Raw genomic sequence first — 23891 nt, forward strand, 5'->3', positions numbered from 1 at the left:
AAAGCATGAAAATTTAGTCATGCAATGTCAATAGGAGGCTTTGGTAGAGTATATAGCAAATGAAACCTGATGAGGGGTAGTATAAGGGACGTGATGAGTGATGTGATGAGGGGTAGTATAAGGGACGGGCGTGGAGGTTTGTTAGTTGGCTTTAGTTCCCTGTCAACTCGCACCTGCGCACCACGTGAAGTGCTACAACTTTAAACTTCTTCTATCCACTCATTTCTTACATTGCATATCATATGCTAAATACCTTCACTTTTTTTTTCTCCAAAAAAAGCAAAGATTACGAAAAAATAAAAAAAAAGTAAAAAGATGCTTTTTCCTTCTTTGTCTACAATAAATTGCCCTTCTCGGATTCTTTATCTCTTACACCACACCACATCACATCTAGCTATCTTTCTTTACTGCTCACTCAGGTTCCCTTTTCACTCTCTTTCTCTCCCTGTAATGAATTTACTGTTTGTGCTGTCTTTCTCAATCTGTAGTACTAGCGTGATGAATTGCCAATTGTACAATTACACTATGGTCACTCTCACTCTCTCTCACACACACACTCGAACACAAACACACACATGTTGCATCATTAGTTAAACCCTGTCTACCTCAATCACTCTCTACTAAACACAAAGTATATCTCAAATTAATTGTTGGATTTTGTTTGCAGGGAGAAAGAAAGAAAGTAAAATCTAAAACGCAATGAAAAGGCTGAAATAGATCGATGATATATGCTGTTGTTCAATAGTAGAGGGAGGGTGAATAAGTGAAGTACTACACGTCGTTCTCAATCTTTTTCTTAATAGTCCTATAATATCTATAACTCTGCACCTCCAACGAGGGTAGTAGTAAAGTAGGGTTATATTTGGTGCAATAATATGCAATCTCAAAGTTCAGATACGTTTCCCTCTCACAATGGCAATGACCCAATTTCCTGTTATGACCCAGCATTTTACTACTACAATAGCAGGCCCTTTTCTCCCATTGACTCTGAAAGCAACCCAACATCAAAACAAAACAACAACAACAACTGTGACCTCGTTCCTTCTCCTACTCCTTTGTCCTTTTTCCACTTTCCTTCTTCTCCCTTTGAAGACACTCAAAATCAAATTTTGCTCGAACAACACCACGATTTTCTCCTTCAGTTTCACCATCAATCTCTCCCCAAAGACCCCGTGCCTCAACCGGCAGTTATCACCACCATGGATCCTTTTGTTAAAAAGAGTGACCAGATCCAAAGAAAAAGACCTGGCAAGAGAGACAGGCACAGCAAGATCAACACCGCAAGAGGGTTGAGGGATCGGAGAATGAGACTTTCCCTTGAAGTTGCAAAGAGGTTTTTCGGCCTTCAAGATATGCTGAACTTTGACAAAGCAAGCAAGACCGTGGAGTGGTTATTGAACCAAGCAAAAGTAGAAATCAACCGTTTAGTGAAAGAGAAGAAGAAGAATGATCATCATCATCAAAGTTGTAGCAGTGCTAGTTCGGAATGTGAAGAAGGTGTGTCTAGTCTTGATGAGGTTGTAGTAAGTCGAGATCAAGAACAACAACAACAACAACAACAAGAGAAGGTGGAAAAAGTTGTAAAGAGAAGGGTCAAAAACTCTAGAAAGATCAGTGCATTTGACCCTCTTGCAAAAGAGTGTAGGGAAAGGGCAAGGGAAAGAGCAAGAGAGAGGACAAGAGAAAAGATGAGAAGCCGTGGAGTTCTAGCTGAAGAATCAAAGCAATGTGGAGAGGAAACAAATCAGGATCTGATCCAATTGGGTTCTTCGAACCCCTTTGAAACCGGAGATCAAGAATCTGGTGCCAAGACAAGTCACAGTGTTGATGTGCATCCTTCTTCCTTGGACGTGATTGCTACTGAGGCTAAAGAACAAAGCTACCGTGCAGTAAAGGAGCATAATGATGATGATGATGATTCTTTGGTTGTTTTGAGCAAATGGAGCCCCTCCTTGATTTTCAATAACTCTGGATTCTCTCAAGATGTAAGTTTCTATTAGTGTCTGGTAGATTATAACTTCCTTCAAATTATTAAATAAATGTAATGCTGCTGCATTCACGATAATGTTTAGTCATTTTTTAAAATTGAGGGAAAGGAATATTATTATTATTATTATATTAAGAATATAAGAAGTAATCAAGCCCATACACATAAATATTATTAACAGAATCAATATCTAAACTTTTTTTTGTTGAATAATCAATATCTAAACTTTTTTTTGTTGAATAATCAATATCTAAACTAAAGGATACACAAACCAGAAAATACAAGTGAAGGGATTAACCCACCACATCCAGTCAAACAAACAAGTAGCCTTATTTTTTAACCAAGAACCATCTCTAAACAATTCATCTTAATCCCATTATTCCCATATAATATTTAACAAATCATACCTCTTATAGTTCTTTGAATTAGATTCAATTTTTTTTATATAATTTATTCCAATTTCATGTTAAAAGTCAAAATAATAAATATCTGTTGCCACTTTTTAAATATTTTTTACCATGATTTTCAGAATCAAAATCAATTTTGATAACTATCTTAAAACATTGTTAATATTTTATATATGCAAAGTGTATGCTCAAATTGCATCAATATATAACATTCTGCTGACTAGTCAATGAAATTTTTGCAGCACCAATTTGCAGAATTTCAGTCCTTAGGAAAGCCGTGGGAGACCTAAAACAATCACATCTTTGATGTGACAACAGAAATGCGCGAGCCTGATATGTATTTGTTTACTTTCCTTTCAGAAATTTAACGGAGTAAGGTACTTTCCACTTCTACGAATCTGGTAAAAAATCAATATATAAAACGGTTCTATTATCATCTCTATACCACGTTTCCTTTTCCATGTTTCTGCTCTGATCCTGGCTACGTACTTACTACTCAGTGACATGGTACAAATTCAATAGTATCTATAACGGCCTTATTCATGCTTTTAATTAAGAAAAATAACTAATTACATTTTTTTTATCTCAACCTGGGTTAATGCATTCATTATACCACTTGGAACATTTTAGTGAAGATGTTTCAAATGCATTTACATATTTTTTTGTCTTCTTTGTGATGGTATTGACACATTTCATTATTTTAAAATAAGTCCAATAGGAATCGGATAATATTGGGTCACTTCTCAGATGTATATTTTAGATTGTCTGTGGGTAGCATCCCCAGTGTATTCCAATGTGTTATACTTATCTTTATAGACGTGACTGAATAGACACTTGGGTGATCCACACATTTCCTTCAAATTCAAGCTTAAAATTGACTTCGTCATTTGAATATTCAACATAGTATTATCTGCTCGTTAGAAAATATTAAGGAATATAAGGATGTAACTAAACATGTTAAAGGAAATTACTTAAAACTAAAATATATTTAATGAATAATGTTATAGGATATTCTTGAACACACTTTTTATATACATTTTCTATTGGTTAAATTTATTGAAAGTTACATAATGATGAATATATATAACTCATTAAACAAAGTGTGAGCCCTTATTACTTTTAATAAAATTTCACTCATCAATAAATAGTTTGTTAGCATTTCTGAAAATATAAAATAGTGTATGAATATCAAGTTTCTAAATTGAAACGTCAGAATTGGAGACTAATAAGACAAAGAAAGAAAAAAAGTGTAAGTGTAATATATATAAAGAGGGAGAGAGAGGGAGAGAGAGATTTTAAGACTAATTACAATAAAAACAATAATTTTGTGATCAAAATTTTAGAAATAAAATTGGAAGTAAGCCACCCAGTTTCTCAATATAATGAAGAAAACTTAATAACGCATGTAGTTTATGACAATTTCTGTTAAAATAATTTGTCCTTAAAATTTTAACAATTTTTTAGTTTGTTGTCGTTTAAAGTGCGTGAATTTCCTAATTACTTTAGACATGTCAAATTCAAATTCATATTGAAGAATATATTCATATTCATTGCTTGGCCGGCCGGTAGGGACAATCATGTGAAAATGAATATTGTGTCACTTCAAATATTTCTTCTAAGACACAAAAGAGCTAAAAACAAGCTGGTCAACTGGTATATATATACGACATGCATGTGGTTATCAAATCCTTGCAATATTGTGTTATGCTACTGTATACTGACAAGACTCTTTTGATTTATTTAGGCTAGCTGTTGGACTTAATTAAGTGTAGGTCTTTATCTTGGTTCTTGGATTAAAATTACTCAAACTTATCTCCTTCTCTTGTTGATGTACTAATTCATAGATTGTATAAATTCTTTTATTAGATGATGATTTGGTTATTCTAAGATGTAAATTACAACTTTAAAAATATTTTTTTCGGCTTAAAAAAAAATATTTTTATGATGAGAAAAGTTTTCTAACGAGATAAAACTTTCTTAACAAAGCATAATATATTTCTTTTTGCTGGCTAACTTTTCAAACAAAACACTCTTCCCATAGGTTTATTTATTGCTCAATTGGCTGATGTCTGTTTTCATCTGTATATCTCCTTTCAGCTAGCAAGAAGAAATACACGTGATTGAAAGCTATTAGTAAAGACAGAAAATTGTAAAAGAAAGACAAATCTTACCAAGGGATTAAAGTAAGAGTAACATGTGAGAAGTCAGCTGCATAACATGTTTGTTTTTGAAATCACAGACAATTTAAGTTACAATTTTGTCCTTTTTAGAAAAGGAAAAGGATGACATACATGTACTTCATCTAAAAGAAATTGTAAAGCAAACTATGAAATATATGTGTGCACACAAGAAATGTAGGCTAATTAAGAATAGGTTTAGCAAAGACATGTTTCCTAATTATTAGTCACAAAATTCTTAGTGATCAAAGTTAGAATCCTCGCATGACTCACTTACATAGATGAAGCATTAGACTTTATCCGGGCAAAGGCTTGCAAATAGTGCAATATGGGCAACATATTACATATGAAGGCTTGTTGCAAGCACATTGAAGCATTTAGGTTATAGGAAAAGAGTAAAAAATTCTTAGACCTAAAATAATTTCTTTACTGAAGTATGTATATACTGCAAGATTAAGAAAAGATGCTTAACAAGTTCTTTCCAAATACAGTACTATGACATGTTTATTGTTTAACTTATTCATGGCTGTATTGCTGAATTTACTCTTAGAGTAAACCACTGTTAAGTAGTTATATAAGCTAGCCAGATGCTTTCTCGGGAATATTGGAATGCAAACCTTACGACATGTTTTAGACTATAACCTAATAAAATCTTAAGGGTTGCACGTTAATTTACTAAAACTGAAAATTCCAATATCTTCATCTTTCAAATTTCAGTGAATTGTCTTTACTCAACAAACAAGTTTGATGTTTTGGGCACTAGTAAAACTTATCATAATGTTGTTTTCGAAGAAAACTCGGGTACACTATCTTGGTTACTTGTGGTATTATTCTTTGGTCAAAGTTAGAAATTTACCTGAATAAATAGCATCAAACTTTTCATGTTAACCTTTATTATATTGTGCGAATTATTAATGATAAAATTTAATTAATTTCAATTGAAAGACAGTGTTACTATAGCACTTAAAATATACTTAATTAATACAGTGTATTGTCCTTGTTTTTTTCTGTTCTACACATTAATTTTGAAACCAGCAGCTTTCCCTTTTAGATATAGCCCTCCGGAATTCATTTAGACGAAATGGGCAAAGTTGTCATAATTAATTACCATGCACCGAAAGAGAAATCTGACAACTGATTGATCAATGGTGATTTTCCTTTTCTCTGTTTTCTGTAATTCAGTTAGGTACCTATACTCTTAGCTTGTTAGTGATAGCACTTATCTCCTTTTCTTTTTCTCTTTCTGTTATCTCTTGTGTAGGGTGGCCTCTATCTAGTTTACCTTCTTTTGGGGTCATAAGTTTTCTGTAATCAGAACCTGAAAACGAAAAAAAAACATATCAGTAATGTTGTGATGTTTGAATTTTTGCAGGGTAAAGCTAGATTAAGTTTGTATTTTGATAAGATTAAAAATTAAAAATATTGAGTAAAAGAGATCATGTATACTTCTATTCATCCTTTAAGTGAACATTTATGAGTTACTAAATCATGATAGCTTTTGTATTGAAGTGATTATAGGCGTAAGTAACAGTAGTTGAATATTGAAATCATGTCTAGCCCTGAAAGTTTGAAACACTAACTAAACATACAAAGAAAAAGAGGAATGTCTCAAAATATCACTGAAAAAGGTTGAAGTTATGAGCTAGTAAGGAAGAAGATCAGAATATATCATGCACAAGAGATGTCCACCCACCAAGCCCTACATCTTTTATTGTGAACATTCATTTTAGTTCCTAGAAGGTTGAGTTGACATCACTTAGGTCTTTGCAAGATGCATGACAATTATAATCTCTTAATCATACCTGTGACATGAAAATCATCCTTTTATATTATTATAAGGGGCCAAATCAATATTCACTTTCTATGATTTGAAAGACTGCATGATATCATGTTTTCTACTATGATAGATTAAATTGGAGTTAATTTTTTTTAAATGATCATTGATTTGATATCACTCTCCATCATTCAAAAGCTAAATTGATATCCTTTGAATGACAAGAAAAATGGAGATCATTGATTTTTTTTCAAATGATCATTGATTTGATATATAATGTTTGTAAGAAGCATAGAATTGGAGAAAAACGTACTACCTGCTTATAACTTGACTTAGGTTAAGTATATGTTCAGACCACTAATTTAGATACTCTCATTAATTAGTCTAACTAGATGTCTGACCTGCATTTGGAGTCATAGTCCTATCAAACACAAGAAAAGCAATTTGTCATCCTTGTTATACTTCAATAATCATTGATTTTTTTATGTCCAAATACACTCAATAAAACAATTAAACGAGATCAGTATCTCATTTTTAGTATAAATATATATTTTAAAATCTGTTTGTTTAATTATATATTTTATTTTCTTTATAAATTTTTACTTTTTAATAAAAATTCATGTTACGTGATACCCATGAATATTTATATAATCCATGGATATCCGCCTAAGGGTAGCCTATTTTCATTCAACGGGACTAGTGAAGGAGGGTTACTATTCATGCTTGCTTTGCCCCTATTTTCATCTCTTATATATGTGATATCTAAGAGAGAGGGAGAGAGACATCTGTCATTTCTAATAAATTTTAGCGAATAGCTAAGAATATTTGAGAGTGTTTCTTTGTTGACTATGATTACAATAAAAGAAATGCTAACCAAATTCTCTAACACTTTATTGGCTTAAATTTATGGGAAATAAAAAAATTTCGCAAGACATATTTCTTATTTTTAAGTAATTTTCTCTCTTAATTTAGAAGTTTTTAGAAGTGAAACTCGCTAAATTTTGTAACTTTTTTAAAAAAATTACTCAATAATTTAAAGAGTGTTAATGACATAATTCCTCTAGAATCAAAAAGTTGATATCCACTCAATCACATCTAACATGTTATAGATTCAAGCCCCAACTTGTTTTTTGGATGAGATAAATGTAAATATTTTTGTAAGTATTTTTTGAGCTGAGAAGCTTTTCCTCTCTAGCCCATCATTTCCCTCATCCCTTGAAATTTAATCTACTAACATTATATTTTGTACCAACACGGGATTTTTTTTTAAAAAAAAAAAAAGTAATTTGGTACATTTTATCCTAGAGAAAATGAAAATAAATGTCAACATGGCAAAAGTAATTTTTTTTATAGAAATCATAAGCATCCTCCAAGTACAAGGAGACAATTATACTCAAGTTGAATAATTTTATCATACGTGAAAAAAATCCTCCCTTAGAGCATCTAACACAATTGTATTCTTAAGATTCAAATAAAAGATTATATTTAAGTTGAAATAATTTCACGTTAATAGCAAAAGGCTAGTTTGAAACTAAGCAAATATATATTTAGAAGTTAAAAAACTATTTGGTAATTTTGAATGTTAAAAGCGGTTAAATTAACTTATTAAATTGTTGGTTATTCATATATATATATATATATATATATATATATATATATATATATATATATATATATATATATATATATATAAATTGGCAAAAAAAAATAGACATGTTTATAAGATATTTTTATATAAATTTATTTTTGTTAATAAAAATAGTTTTGAGATATTTATAATCATTTAATTTTAAATTAGATCAACCATTGAACTAGTTAATTAGTTATTAATTCAAGGTTCAATAGTCAAATCGTGATTGAAATAATAATAATAATAATAATAATAATAATTCATCAAATAATATGAGAGAAACATAAGACCATAAATTTAAAACACTATAAACTAAAATTAAACAACACAAAAAAATCATATAAAATATATTATAACACTTAGGTCTAAGTGTCATTAATAATCCACAATATTGATTAACATTAACAATATTAAAAATAAAATGACACTCTTTAGCTGATTAATTTTTTACTTTTTACAAAAAAGTCAAAAGATAGTGTATTAAATATTTTTCATTTACCCATTGTGAACCGTTTTTTACTATTTTTTTTACATATTTTTTGGTTCTTTAACTAGTATTTTTTCTCTCTCCAACAAAAAAAAAAACTAGTATTTTCTCAAGGTCATTTTTGTAGTTTATTTGAACCAAACATTTGATTGATTCACTAGTTTTTCGTCCGGCCGACTGTTCTGATTTTCAGAACATTGTTTATAATTTTAGTTTTTATTTAACTATTATTGTAATATTTATTTATAGATTAATTATTTTAATAACATTTTATTTTTATTTATTATATTATTTTCATAGTCTATTGTATTACTAGTCTTATACTATTTTTTGAAATAGTTCCAACCAAGCTTAAAATAAAATAAAAATAACATACACTTAATTAAACTTATACCTTTATCACGTTGATTAAAGTAGTAGTTCAAGTATCTTGAGTATAAAATTTAATTAATAAAATAAATAATGCATATAATAGTGGTTAAAATAAACAGTGTAATATAAAAATAATAAAAATAAAATAAAATAAATATGTCATTTATTATTATTATTATTATTATTATTATTATTATTATTATTATTATTATTATTATTATTATTATTATTATTATTATTATTATTATTATTAAAACATATTGAAGTGTAATGTTAAAATAATAAAATAAATATTGTAGCTGGATGATTGCTAAAAATATTGGTAAAAAGATACACATAGTCAACCAATTTCAATAGAAATTGATATATGTTTCAATACTTATTTTAGATATTAAATTTCAATAACTTTATTTTTTAATTAAATTAAAATTTCTTGTTGGATAAACCAAGTCTATATTTTTAAAATATATTTAATAATTTATTAAATAATTTGAACCTGATAGATAACATTTTTTAAAATGTAAGTACCAGTATATACTTAACATATCTAATTTGTTTAGTTATCTAGCGTATATGATTATTGAAATGATATTAAAATATTCAATAGTAGATTATTAAACAGAATAACTACACCAAAAGTTACTTCTGGAAAAATAGATTTTCTTCCCATGCAATTTTAATGGTACAAATCAGTCGTATATGACACCTCAAGCAGCAAGGAAAAGTCGTATATAACACCTGTTATGTTCATTATTGATTATTAGATATTGCTTTGAAATGAGACCCTTAATTTGAATAGTTAAAAAAGCACGAGAAGTAAATGCACCTAAACTAAAGTATAGAAACTAAATAAAATACAATTCAGTTAAAAAAAAAAACTAAATACAATTAAGATTTGGGGGGAAAAGATTACAGTAGCACAACACGGTAAAAGTTGGAGAAACGTGATTATATGATCAAATCTTGCAACATAATAAGATAGTACTTTACTGTACTTTCAACCCTGTTTGTTTTTTCTTTCTTCATTTTGCTTTTTTTAAAAAAAAATTCATTTTTCCTGTGTGTGCGTTTATATTATGCTATGATTTATACTTTTTTATAAAATAAAAGAGGAAGAGGGAGTAAATGGATAAATACAAAAAGAAAAGTGTAAGAAACTAGTGGATAATTTTGAGAACAACTGAACTATAAAATAGTCTTTAACAAAGTCAAAGTGTTCACAAGAAGATATTCTCCTTGAGTCTTTATATATTGTTATAGATATATTGATGAACACTTTCTTTTTGTTACACTATAAAATTTTACACACGTATCGTATATTTATACATACATGGGATACATGTCTTCTCCTATATTCGTAAACATGTTAGGAAAATGTAAAATTTTGAAGTGAAAAAAAAGTCTTTTCTCATATTTGATTACACTCGAAGGATGGGACTTTTGAATTTTATTTTTCATTTGTTAGCATAATTCTAAAACTGGTTTCAAAGCATATGTAACTTAATTTATCTAACCAAAAAACACGCACAAAAACAAAATATGGAACATTGATGTGGATTGGCGATAATCTCCCAAAACTAGTATTTGGTCATCTCATATAAAAACTGAGGAACCCTAACCTAGTATTATTCTTATCAATTTGAATTAGTATTTTATATTGTGTAATATGCAGAATAAATATTTATTTTATATAGTTAAATCTATAAAATAATAATTTTACATATATAAACTGTTATAATAAATAAATATTTTCTAACATAAAGGTTATGTTTTAGATTTATGATAAATAATTTATATTTTGTTATAAATTTATTTTTAAATATTAGTAATTATTTAAAAATATTGAGATTCAATTTCAAAAATATAGATTAAAAATTAAAAAAGAAAAAAGAAAAAAACAGTAAAAATATGCCATGTAAAGAAACAGTCCTGATATAACTCATAAAAATATTCTCGTTTGAATAGTACATTATTCGCAATTCCCTACGAAACAATGAAGTTCCGGTCCGAACAGATTAAAGTAAAACCAAGAATGTTATTATTAGCACAGACTTTAATCAAAACATCAAATGATGGAGGATATCCTATCACTTCACCCGCAATTCAGAAAATAAAATGAGCCTTAGAATATACAGTATATGTCTACGAGTTCAGATTTTGTGTTTGAGCAATATATCATCCTTTACCCACAAATAACATTAATTTGTAGTGGTCCAATGACACCTAATTCAGAAAGGTTGAAAAGAATGAAAAATATGATGAATGTTGTAACTTATTAATACAAGCACATGGGGGAGGTGGAACCGGTTTATGGGGGAGGTGGCACCGGGTTATTGGTCTCCACTCTCCAATATTCAGAATTCTCTCTCTCTCTCTCCATTTGTTTGTCATGTTTAATGGAAAACTTATAATAAAACTCTAGAAAAGAAGAAGAATAAATAAGAAAATAAAAAGGAGATAAAGCATATTAGGGAAACCGGTGTACTTACTGTTCATATCCCATGACACCTAATTCAGAAATTTCAAGCAGCGGAGCCATCTGTTGGGACAAAAGAAAGTATTATTGGCACAAATATGTAGATTCCTCTCTGTCCAAAAAACGCCAACCCCACTTTTCTTTCTACTATAGAGACATAGGGAATCAAACTATAGTTTTCAACAATTATTTCATTTTGATATCATAAAAATAAAAAAATAAAAAACATTACTATTTCAGTTTGGTAACATCAATTTCTGTTATTCTTTACCCAAATTCTCAGGCTCTTTGTCTCCCTCCGCCGCAAGAAGCTTCAAAAAGGAGAAAACTCCCAGGGCTGCCTTCAGAGCCGTGTTATTTCTCATGAGATTTTCTAACACTGCTTCCACTTTTCAATCAAAAACATGTGATCGTGTTCCAGAACAAGAAAAAAGGGAGAAAGCAATGTATGACATTGTGTGTACCCCAAAATCAGGATCCAGAAGCAAACCCAAGAGGCCATTCAAAAAAAAAAAAAAATCTGACTAGTCAAATAAAGACATTTATGATTCTAAATCCAAAAGACAAGGAAAACAAAATAAAGGGAAATCTACGGAATGCCCTAGAACACAGACTACATATATAGTAACATACTGTACCCTTCATATATGCGTAGATCTATAGCCTAAGGGCATGCATGATATAATCAATTGGTGAAAGAGACACCAATATTTTGATGGTCAAGTGAAATTGAATTTAGTCTCTTTAAATCATTTTTCAGTCTTTACGCAACTTTTCAGATTTGGAGCTTGTAAGATCTTACTAAAAATTATTTAATTATATTTTTTATAAGATTAATTATCTGATAAAATTAATAAATATTTCAAATCAATGTTATGAAAACAAATAAAAAAAACATAATGAGAGAGGCAGAAAAAAAATAATTCTTTTAACAGCAGCAGAAAAAATTTGGCTCCAAACTATTCATGGAGAAGAACATGAGAATAGAATGATTCCAGAAACAGAAAACCCACCAACCTGCCCTCTGCTAACATTGGGATATACACTGTTTTCCAGCTACTTTACCCAATCTTTGAGACTATTATTCAGTGTTCCAAATGAGTTGTACAACACTTTCAGTCTAAAATTCTGGATCACCTTCCAAACTTGAACCAACGAACCCCGTTTTCCGGCTTTTTCATAAACTTTGATTAGTAACAAATTACTGCAAAGTAAGCATAAAAGTGTGTACGCATAGCCAGATCTAGAAATCATATGAATAAAATTGTGCAGATCTGTGTTGTGCTGTCTCTACCAACGCCCAGAAGCCCTAGCCTGGAAAGGGAGTGAACAGTGTATCAGAAACCCTAATGGGGAGGGATAATGCCAAAGCGTCTTTTGTCATTGATTGATTGGAGGACCGTACACATTAAGATAAGGGTAGGGTTGGGTTAGGTTATGATATTGAAAATGAAAAGCAGTGGCGTCCTTGGTGTTGGTGGAATTGAAAATGACTTGTTCCTTTTGGGATGGAAAGGCTCAAAGAAATATCATTATCAGGGCAAGTAAATTATTGCACTGAGACGGTACTACGGCCATCTTTTTGGTGCTGATAATCTTACCCCTATATTTGTCTCAAAACTTTCTTTTTATGTAATAATAATAATAATAATAATAATAATAATAATAATAATAATAATAATAATAATAATAATAATAATAATAATAATAATAATAATTGGTACAATCAAATTTAAATTTAATATAATAGATTTATGTTAATAAATTAATTACTGATCAGTTAATTATTAATCAGATATTAATTAATACATTATAAATATGTATTTTATGAATTGACATATATGAAAAATATATATTGCGTATAAATTTTTTATACATGTCACGAGTTATATGAAAAATATAGAATTTTTCACTCAAATAATAAAAGAAATATTTATTTAAATAATACAACTCAAAATATATTTACAACAATAATATAAAATATTATTCATGATGAGAAATCGGTTCCCCTCACCTGTAGTTTTTCGCACGTTATGAAATCGATTTTTCAAGATCCAATTTTATAAGGTCTATTTTTTTTTTCTAAGCCACCTTACGAAATCAATTCCTCGTGAACCCATTTCGTAAGTTTTTTTTTTAACTCATTTCATAATGTGAACTGAGTTTTTTTTCTTCCTTTTTTTGTTATTTCTTTTAGTTTTTTTATTATTTAAATTGTTTTTTATTTCTTCTTACAAGTTTTTTTTTAAATTTTCTTTTTTGTTTTCATTTTTTTATTCTACTAAATTATATATTAATTTATAAAAAATATAATTTATCTAGAATAGCATTTAAGAAAAATGCATACATTTAAATACTTAATATAAATATAATTTAGTTAAATATTTATGAAAAATGTATATATTTAAATGATTTAATTAATTTTACCTAAACAAATTAAATAAATAAAACATGTTCAATTTTAATAGTTTGCATTGATGATTGATGTAAAATTATGAGTACTTAAATATGAATTAATATAGAATAGTATTGAAAAGAAAACTAGTCCTTAAATGAAACCAGACAATTTTACTGATGTGTGATCCTTCTTAATATTTATTTTCCAAATCCTTAGTAAACTCCTTTTATAATATAATTAGTTAATTATGAGTTGATATATCATATTAAATAGTAAAACTTAATGTAAACTGGAATTACTACTATTATTAAAAAGACATTGCGATTGAACTTAAATGACAATCCATAAAATAAAACAAGATTACACATAAAATTCTTAAAGCATACATAATCAATATCATAAAAAAACAAACATATATGATAAAATCATTCCTGAAACACACTTCATGACATGTTGCATGCACAAAATACATAATTCTTGACAAGAGGTCAATTCTCCTTCAGAAACACCTGTGTCAAATATTAACAACACATGAGCATATAATGCAAATTTGTGAATACCAAAATTATTGGTAACCTGAAATGCAAAAACATTACCTTGACAACATTGTGCAGCGTAATATTCAAATAACATTTGGAGTGAGGAATAAAGGAACAAAACATAATCGCTTGTATAATATATCATTCAGTTCAATAAAAAAATAAACTCTATATGACACAAAAAGTAAGAAATTAACAAGAGTAAGAAACTCACCTCTTGCAGAACTAAGACAAAACCAATATCTATATATTGGCCAAAATCTTTATCTTGTATGATTGTCCGCCGCAAAGTGACATCATCGTAAGATCCAGAAATTAAAGCTCTCATGAATGAATATCCCAAAAATAGCAATGTAATCGTTAGAGACCGAATTAAACTTGACTACCTTGAACGTAACTCTTATGTCACCACAACCATTGGGTGTATAAGTTTTGAGATTGTTAAAGGTACACAATCAAAAGTATAATGGATCCTAACAGTGTCCCATGATGTATGTCAATCCTACAATTATGCAAATTCAACAATCAATTAAATGTTTAGGTGTATCAAATACAATAAATATTTTACGATTGCTGACCTTGTGATCAAATGAAATCTAAAGCATATAACCATGGATTCCTGTTAAATTTACATTGGGTTACTTGGCGGGCACAAATTATGAATTCTTGAGTTGGGAGTGGCTCCCTAGATTATCAATTCATCATGACAACTTGTATGACCCCTACAAAACTAGGAATAAGTGTTGTTGAATTGTAGGATGACAAATTTGGGTTAGAAAGGCATACAAAGGATGGGAGGTCTGAGTCATCAATGTCGAGAAACTCCTATGGATTATTATCCATGATGAATGAGACTTTGTGAAAAAAATAAAAGGTTTGAAGATAATGAGATATTGAATTTTACATCCATGCATTACCCATATTTATACAAATAAATGAGTTGGACTTTGAATGGAAGATATATCACAATTATGGGCCAATAATTGTTGTAGGTGCTATCTCGACCACTTTTTTTTTTGGCACAAAAGATGAAGCTCTACAGGATTCCTGATGGGTGAATAATAACCTTGTTAACGTTAATGTGTTATGGGCGGTTGATTACTGCTAGTGTTATCTCGACCACTCCTTTTTTGGCACAAAAGATGAAGCTCTACAGGATTCTATTGCTATATATATTAGGCGATCTACTATTTTCACATGACTCATACTAATGGTTGAGATCACACTGAAAATATAAACAATTTAAATTGAGTCTTAATTAATTACGGTTGGTTTGCACTATTCGAAAAAAAAATAGTGTTTAGTCAAATCATCTCGTAAAAAGCATTATGCAGTCACATCGTCTCGAAACAAGTAATGTGAGGTTAAATTTGTAGAAGCAAAGCTTCATGATGAATCAAGATTGATTCAAAGATGTTTTGATGATAACAAAGATGATGACAAAGGTGATGACAAAAATCTCAAAGGTCAATCAAAGAATGAGTTCAAGATGTTCAAGATAGAATCAAGAACACTACAAGATTCAAGAGGAAAGTTGAAGAACACTTCAAGATTCAAGAGGAAAGTTGATTTCAAGAATCAAGAATCAAGATTCAAGGATCAAGCTTTCAAGAATCAAGATCAAGATTCAAGACTCATGATTCAAGAATCAAGAGAAGGCTTAATCAAGATAAGTATGAAAAAGTTTTTTCAAAAACTGAGTAGCACATGGATTTTTCTCAAAACATGTTTACCAAAGAGTTTTTACTCTCTGCTAATCGATTACCAGTAGCAAAATGGATTTGAAAAAGTTTTCAAATGAATTTACAACGTTCCAATTGATTTCAAAAAGCTGTAATCGATTACAATGTTTTGGTAATCGATTACCAGTGCCTTTGAACGTTGAAATTCAAATTCAAATGTGAAGAGTCACATCCTTTCACATAAAAGCTTTGTGTAATCGATTACACTAATTTGGTAATCGATTACCAGTGATAGTTTCTGAACAAATCAAAAGATGTAACTCTTCAAATAGTTTTTGACTTTTTCAAATTGGTTTTAAGTTTTTCTAAAGGTCATAACTCTTCTAATGGTTCTCTTGACCAGACATAAAAAGTCTATAAAAGCAATGCTTTGTTTTGCATTTCATACATCTATCTTTTCCAATTCATTCTTTACACAAGCAATTTTTTCCACATTGTTTTCTGAGTCTCTTTGAACTTCTTCTTTTTATTCCTTTTGGCAAAAGCTTTTCAAAGTTTTCTGGTTTTCCAAACCTTGAAAACTTGTGCTATTCATTCTTTTCATTCCCTTCTCCCTTTGCCAAAAAGAATTCGCCAAGGACTAACCGCCTGAATTCTTTTTGTGTCTCTCTTCTCCCTTTTCCAAAAGAACAAAGGACTAACCGTCTGAATTCTTTTGTGTCTCCATTCTCCCTTGTCAAAGAATTCAAAACGACATAGTCTGAGAATTCTTTTGATTCTTCCCTTTCCCTTATACAAAAGTTTTCAAAGGACTAACCGCCTGAGAATTCTTTTGTATCCTCATTCACAAAGTATCAAAGGTTTAACCGCCTGAGATCTTTGTCTTAACACATTGTAGGGTACATCCTTTGTGGTACAAGTAGAGGGTACATCTACTTGGGTTGTTGACTGAGAACAAGAGAGAGTACATCTCTTGTGGATCAGTTCTAGTGGAGGGTACATCCACTAGGTTCAAAGAGAACAAGGGAGGGTACATCCCTTGTGGATCTTTGCTTGTAGAAGGATTTTTACAAGGTTGGAAAAGAAATCTCAAGGACCGCAGGTCGCTTGGGGACTGGATGTAGGCACGGGTTGTTGCCGAACCAGTATAAAAACTCTTGTGTGTTTGTCTCCTTCTTCCCTACTCTTTTAATTTCCGCTGTGCATTTTAATTTCCGCTTTTACTTTTGGTTAAGTTTCTCTTCTACTTCTTATTCTCTTAACAACATAGTAAAAGCCTTAGAAGAGTAAATTTTTAATTAGTAAAGGTTTAGGAATAATTAATTCAACCCCCCGTTCTTAATTATTCTGAGGCCACTCGATCCAACAAAATTGTATGGGGAAAAGCAACGTGGGGTGAAATCATCTCGAAGAAATGAATGTTCAATCAATTTATATCAGAAAAATACAGTGTAGTACTTTGGTGAAAAGATGCAAATGAAGGTATGGGCATACTTTGCATGTGCGCATAAGTAGACTCTGGTGTTTGAAGATCTGTGCCCATGAGATTGCTTATAAAGTGTTCTCCATTGGCAATGAAGAGCTACAAATTGTACTCATAATCTTCTTGATGATGAGTTTGTGGCATGAATTCGTATGATTGAGCATGTGGTTGTGGTCCTTCATCATGCATGCTAGCAACAACTGGAGGACTTTGTTGTGGAGAATGTTGTTCAGTTTTCATGTCTAGAGCTTAACGAGATGTAGCAGCAACGTTTAGATAATTTGCAAACTGTCTTTGGAAAATTTTTGAATTTGCTCGGTACCAATCCATGTAGTGACTCATATGTTCAATCTTTCCAAGAATTGGTTGGCCGATTAACATATATTTGCGTCTTTCCTTCCAAATTGCAATCCACCATTGATGTTCCTTTGCCCAATTTGTGTCACTATGTCCTCTCATGTCAGTATGATGGACTTTGTCAAGATTATGCGGTGGATTTGGTATGTCTTGACCAAGTCCAAATTAGAGCGTGGCCTTATCAGTTTGATGTCATACTACCACTGGAAAACAAATTAAAGCTACACAAGCACTCCATATTTTGGATTGTATGTATTTTCTGGCAGAAATGACTCAAAACCTTTGTAAGGTATCCAATGGAATTGAAAAAATAATTTGCATTAGTAATTTTAAAAATAACGTAATTGATGCTTGAATAAATAAAACAAAAAACAAATGGTTCAATCTCCTCGTTACGCATGTTGTTGAATCTTGACTTGTAGCCTATCACATCACCGCGTGGGATTCTAGAAAATCGTAGGCCTCTGCTGCTCCAGTCTAGTGAAATGTAATATGTTAGTGTCAAATATATTACAAAAAATGGACCTTGTTTGAGAGAATTTTTCATTTACCAAGTTGCAAGTGGATATGACGACTGACGCTCGATCCTTGGTTGAATGAACGACATGTGATACCATGCCCAAGACTGTAACAACACTACACATCCTCCCTTTTTTGGATGTGGGATAAATAGTCCTACACTTTTCTTTGTACAAATGTGCTAAACATGTCAAACCCCAGTTGTACAAGCCAGCCCAATCAAGATCTGCTAACAGGGGTAAATACATCAGGTGAACTTTGTTCGCTGACTTATCTGGCATCAACATCCCACCAATCAACCCTCAAATGTATACCCTACAATATGTTGCTAGTTGTTGCAGTGTGGTTCTGTTGGGAGAGTCAGCATGTGTTATTTTAACCATTTTAGTTTAATTGTTGATCCCACCAGTGCATTGTCTGGGAGAACAACACCTATATATTCTGCGCACATTTATTCTCAATCATAATATGTTGGGCCAGTAACTAGTCTTCCATCAATGCGTAAACCTAGTTGAAGAACAACATCTTCCAAGGTGATTGTGCATTCACCAACAGGAAGATGAAACGTGTGTGACTCAAGTCTCCACCTTTCTACCAAAGCACTCACTAAAGCATCATCAATTTTAACTTGTCTGAGCTTTGCAACATCTGAAAACCTAACTTGAACCAACAAAGGTTCAATTATGGGATCTAGAGAAGGCATAGCCTAAGCATATTATTGGATTAAATCATCTATTACCAACAAAAATCAAAATAGTAACAACATCATTATTTGTAAATCATAACATAATTAACATTCAATTAAATATAATATATTACATACTTTGTCAGATCTATGAAGATGTTGTTTCCAAAGAAGAGGAACAGTTGTAGATGTCATGGTTTAGGCTTTGGTATTAATGTCAAGAAGAAGTTAAAAATGCATATATGAAAAGGAGAGAAAGTGAGTCTATGAGTTAGAGTATATGATGACAATACATGCATTGTATTTATATAAAAAATCTAACAGTAACACAATTCATTCGGTGGAATCTTGGTCGTTGATTTTGTCAATGGGATATTGGCTATTCAACATGCATTGTTCCAATCGGTGATATCTAGGCCGTTCATTTTTTCGATGAGATCCTGGGCATTCAACATCAGTTGCTCCAATTGGGGATATCTAGGTCATTAATTTTATTGGTGAGATATTGATCGTTCAATGTGCATTGCTCCAATCAGTGATATCCAGGCCGTTCATTTTGTCGGTGGCATCTTGGCCGTTCTTTTTGAAGTGAATGTGACAAGCCATTAAACATTATAAATATGATATGCACTAAGACATTCTGATCCATCACCTCAATAAGAAACCTTTATGTAACCCTAAACCATGATTTCATCATCAGTCAATGCGATTGTGTGTTCACTACTATATTTTTTGCCTAATGCTACACGTGAAATGTGTTGTCTATTACAATAAAGCAATTGTATTTTTCTTAGAGAATGGTTTTTAAACTGTGGTAAACTAAGGCATTGCCTTAGCCTTTGGGAACAATTTTTTCAACAAGGGCAACGCTGTCAAAAAAATTGTAGTCTTTAATATGATAAAGAGAATGGTTTTTTAAGTGACCTGCAACAACAATTTTCCACCGTTGCAATGAAAGGCAACAACAAAAACCGTTGTAGGCAAAGGAAACCGTAAAAAAATGTAGCAATCAATGACATAAAGAATGGTTTTTTTTAATGTTCTACAACAACAATTTTATACCATATTGTCAAACAAAACACGCAATTGTTTGTTATTATCAATTATAAATGTAGAAAATATTTTTCTTTTGTTTGGGAATATACGATATATTTTCTTTTTAAGGCAACAATTTGTATTCTAGATGTATAAAATGATTTTGTAAGATAGTTTGGGAACAACTTTAACAGAAAAATAATTTAATTAAGTATAAAATTTATTTATTTTTGTTTATTAAAAATTATTTTTATCGATGACAATAAACTAATAATAAAGTTATACTTTTGGAAACACCAAGTAAATTAAAGAAAAAAAGATATTATGTCATCACATCGTTACCTTGTTCACTAAAACAAAAATTGTAGTCATGAACTACGTACAAGTCATAAATAAAGATGACTAATTGGGTTGATAAGGTATTTTCTAGAAAATAATATCAATCATCATTCATCATTATGTAGCTTCTAAAATAATCTTGTAATCTAAAAAAACTAAAATTTTGCATGTCACTCATGAATCATCTTGATCTAGGTCTTCATCTTTTGCTTCCAAAGTCTTGATCGTCTTCATCCATACCATCTTTACACATCTATAAAATAAATTTAAAAAATCATAATTAATAAGAAATTTGTCTAATTAAAGCTAAACTTTTATAATAGAAAATGAAGAACCCACCTAAAACAATATTTGCAACCAAGAATCCTCATAATTATTACTACAACCAAATTAAAAATCATCAAAATATAGAAACTTCACACCAGGAACTTAACAATTAAATCATAAAAAATAATCAAAATCATCAGTCAAATTCCAATGACTTAACACCAAAAACTTGACAAAGTAGTGATGTGATAGAAAGGCAACATTGTCTATTTATCATAAAAATATACTACCACAAAATCTGAATTTATTAAAATAATAAAATTATCACAAGCAATCAAATATAAAATCTAAATATTTCAAGTCACAACTCAAAATCAAGCAACAACTAACCAAAAAGAAAAGAAAAGAGTAGAATAGAAAAGTAAAGAAGATTATTAACAACTATCTTATACTCTTTAATTTGTTAGCAAGGATATAAATCAAGGCATCACATATAATTAGCATTATATATGAAGGAAATGAAACTATAAACAAGGCATCACACTTGCTTTTAAAAGGAAATAACTGCAAAACCAAATTTATTACTTCAATCTAGGCTAAAAAGATTAAGCTTCAATATTACCTTATTATTAATTGGAGCATGCGTTGATGTTGAAGAATGTAAAGCACTTAGCATCAGGTGGAGTTGATAACAAAGCTGCCAAAGCTGCAACATACCTTATTATTAATTGGAGCATGTGTTGATGTTGAAGAACGTAAAGCACTTAGCTTCAGGTGGAGTTGATAACGAAGTTGCCATAGATGCAACATTAAATTCTGATGCGTTTTGATTTAGTTCAGTCTCTACAAGAAATTGAATTTTTTGCTCCACTGTTGCCATTTCTTGAAAACATTTTTCCTCGGTTGTTGCCATTTCTTTGTCGCATTTTTCTTCTATCTCTTGAATTTTATCATTTAATTCTTTCACCTTTTTCAACATGTCTTTTTTCGATTTTTGAAATTTTATTTATTTTTCAAGAGAGTAGGTGTCGTAGTTTTTCTGTGACAACGTACTCTCCCTGGTTTTTCTTTGCCAAACATAGTTTGGAAAGCTTCTGAAGAAGACTGGCCAGAATTTTCAATCAACTCTTGAAGTTTCCCCTAGTATATTTAAAATTAAATATTAATTCAAATTTAGATATTTATATGCAAATTGATAAATTCATATAAGAAAACTTACAATTGCATGGTTTTTTCTATGTCCAACTCCTTTCCATTCTTACTTTGTCAAGTTTCAATAAACATTTTAGCTTGAGTCGGGGGCTCTATCCTTCTTACTTGCACGCTATACCAAGGAAATATAGCTATGAGTACAATAATGAAATGAGACAATTTAAATATTGACTTACAATATTAGAAAAGGCAATACCAATTGTTCCCTTATACGAGCAAAGCTTATAGGCCAGGCTCGATGTCTCCATTTCTGTTGAGCTATATTTATGGCATTTTTATGATTGATTATCTAAATTTATTATTAGAGAATGTATTAATACTGAGTATCAACTAGTGTAATATACAATAATATATATGTATGTCATACTTGAATGGCTTCAAGTCTCTAATATTCCATCAATTCCTTAAAGTGTGCTTCTGGTATTTCTGGAGGACGATTTTTCAATCACTCACTTAAGGTTTTATACTTGCCAAAATACTCCCTTTTAATCAAGCATCACCACCAAGCATCATTTATAATAGAAAACACAACCTTCTGTCCTTTCTTCGAGATAATGTATTTTTGCTACAAAGAAAAAAAAATTAGAAATGTCCAATTCATTTAAATATGCTAAGACACATGTTCAAATGGATGAAGTTAGTACATTGGCATAATCCCATATAGGGTCTGTGTCTAGAGCCTTCCAATTAGTGTAATTGAGTGGACAAAAATCTGAACTTCTCGCTATAGTTCCCAAAAAACTACCGAATTCAGAAACTGTCTTTTCATTTGGCCCAATAGGTTGCCCTTCTTCATTCAAGGTGATTTATAAAATACTCAACACCATTAATGTACCTCGAGCTATATCTCGGAAAATTCATCCATTCCTTATCCATTTAAGTTACTAGAAGAGTAACAACTAAAAAAGGGAAAAAGAAGTATCTAATCATTAATAAATATGTAATGAAACGCACTAGCAAATGCTTAATCGATCCATCTGGCTATGAGAAACAAAAGTTCGTAAATAAGGTGGCATTTTCACATTGAGTCTTGATTTAAGACTCAATTCAGTATAATTAGTTTATTGTGTCATGTATATATTTTTAGATTTTGTTCCATTTAAAGGATTATATTGCTGGTATTACAAAAGTGTAACATTCAGAGTTTTAGAGATACAACAATGTTTATACTCAAGCAGTCAAACATTTTAAGATAAGGAAACTATAAAACTTTATTAATTCCAACTTTTGTATGTTTTTAGTCCACTTGCATCTACTAAACTAGTAGCCAATTTTAATTGATACTGTGTCCCAAACTGTGTTTACTATGAAGATGAGTTATGATGGTGCAATCATAACAACTAAACACGGTTCAACATTTGTAAGCAGTTCACTAAAGATCATTCAACTTGATAACAGAATGTCATTTGATTCCTTGAAGGGAACTATTGGAAATTAGATTAGTCTACCAAATGGTAAAGTGATCAAGGATATATATTTCCGATTACCTGTATCTTTTGTTGGTGATTGTGGCCAGTACACGGCATGCATGTTGCACGATGATGAGGATGTAATGACTATGTTTTCCATGTTCCAAAAAATATCCAAGCTCACATGCTTGGAGTTATATATTACCACTATAGACACACCTACACAAACATGTGCACATACATCACCAATTTCTACTAACTCTTTGAATTTGGATGGTTGGGATGAATATCTCGATGAAGTAATGAACCTTGAATCGAGTTTTGAAGAAACCCCCCCTCCATATTTATTTGATTACTATTTTATTATTTAATGATTTGTAGTCTTCATGTGCGTTTTTCATTATTGTATTTATGAGTTGTCGTCATGTGTGTTTCAATGCCAAAAGTTAGAAGCATTGATTGAAATCTTCAAGTACTAATAATTTTTTCTTGTTTTTGGCCACTTCGTTAATGCGTTTGAGTGTCAAATCAAGACCCAAAAGTTATCTTAATGACTTTATTGACATGAAAAATATGAGAATGAAACATTATTTTAACCAAAATTGATATAAATAACAATCTAAGTGCCAAAAGTTTCCCTCATGAATGGAAATATT

The 23891-nt window shown here is 30.4% G+C and overlaps 1 protein-coding gene, 1 long non-coding RNA gene and 1 pseudogene across 2 annotated transcripts; 1 reads left to right on the forward strand and 2 right to left on the reverse strand.

Moving 5' to 3' along the window:
* Positions 1-672: 672 nt before the first annotated feature.
* LOC114409604 (transcription factor DICHOTOMA-like) lies at positions 673-2838 on the forward strand. Its single transcript, XM_028373111.1, has 2 exons — positions 673-1985; positions 2637-2838. The coding sequence occupies exons 1-2, from the start codon at positions 876-878 to the stop codon at positions 2682-2684; spliced, it is 1158 nt and encodes a 385-aa protein (XP_028228912.1). The 5' UTR covers positions 673-875; the 3' UTR covers positions 2685-2838.
* Positions 2839-10769: 7931 nt separating this feature from the next.
* Positions 10770-12879, reverse strand: LOC114409605. Its single transcript, XR_003666133.1, has 2 exons — positions 11582-12879; positions 10770-11373 (listed from the first exon to the last, which is right to left on the reverse strand). It is a non-coding gene; the product is annotated as an uncharacterized LOC114409605 (long non-coding RNA).
* Positions 12880-18745: 5866 nt separating this feature from the next.
* Positions 18746-22623, reverse strand: LOC114410751 (annotated as a pseudogene).
* Between the last annotated feature and the right edge of the window lie 1268 nt (positions 22624-23891).

The sequence above is a fragment of the Glycine soja genome, chromosome 4, assembly GCF_004193775.1.
Source record: "Glycine soja cultivar W05 chromosome 4, ASM419377v2, whole genome shotgun sequence".
In the NCBI taxonomy this organism is placed as follows: domain Eukaryota; kingdom Viridiplantae; phylum Streptophyta; class Magnoliopsida; order Fabales; family Fabaceae; genus Glycine; species Glycine soja.

What these genes read in the sequence shown, in the direction of transcription:
- LOC114409604 (XM_028373111.1), top strand. Translation starts at nt 876, where the DNA reads ATGCAATCTCAAAGTTCAGATACGTTTCCCTCTCACAATGGCAATGAC. An exon ending in ACTCTGGATTCTCTCAAGAT is followed by an intron (nt 1,986 to 2,636) that starts GTAAGTTTCTAT and finishes AAATTTTTGCAG; the next exon opens with CACCAATTTGCAGAATTTCA.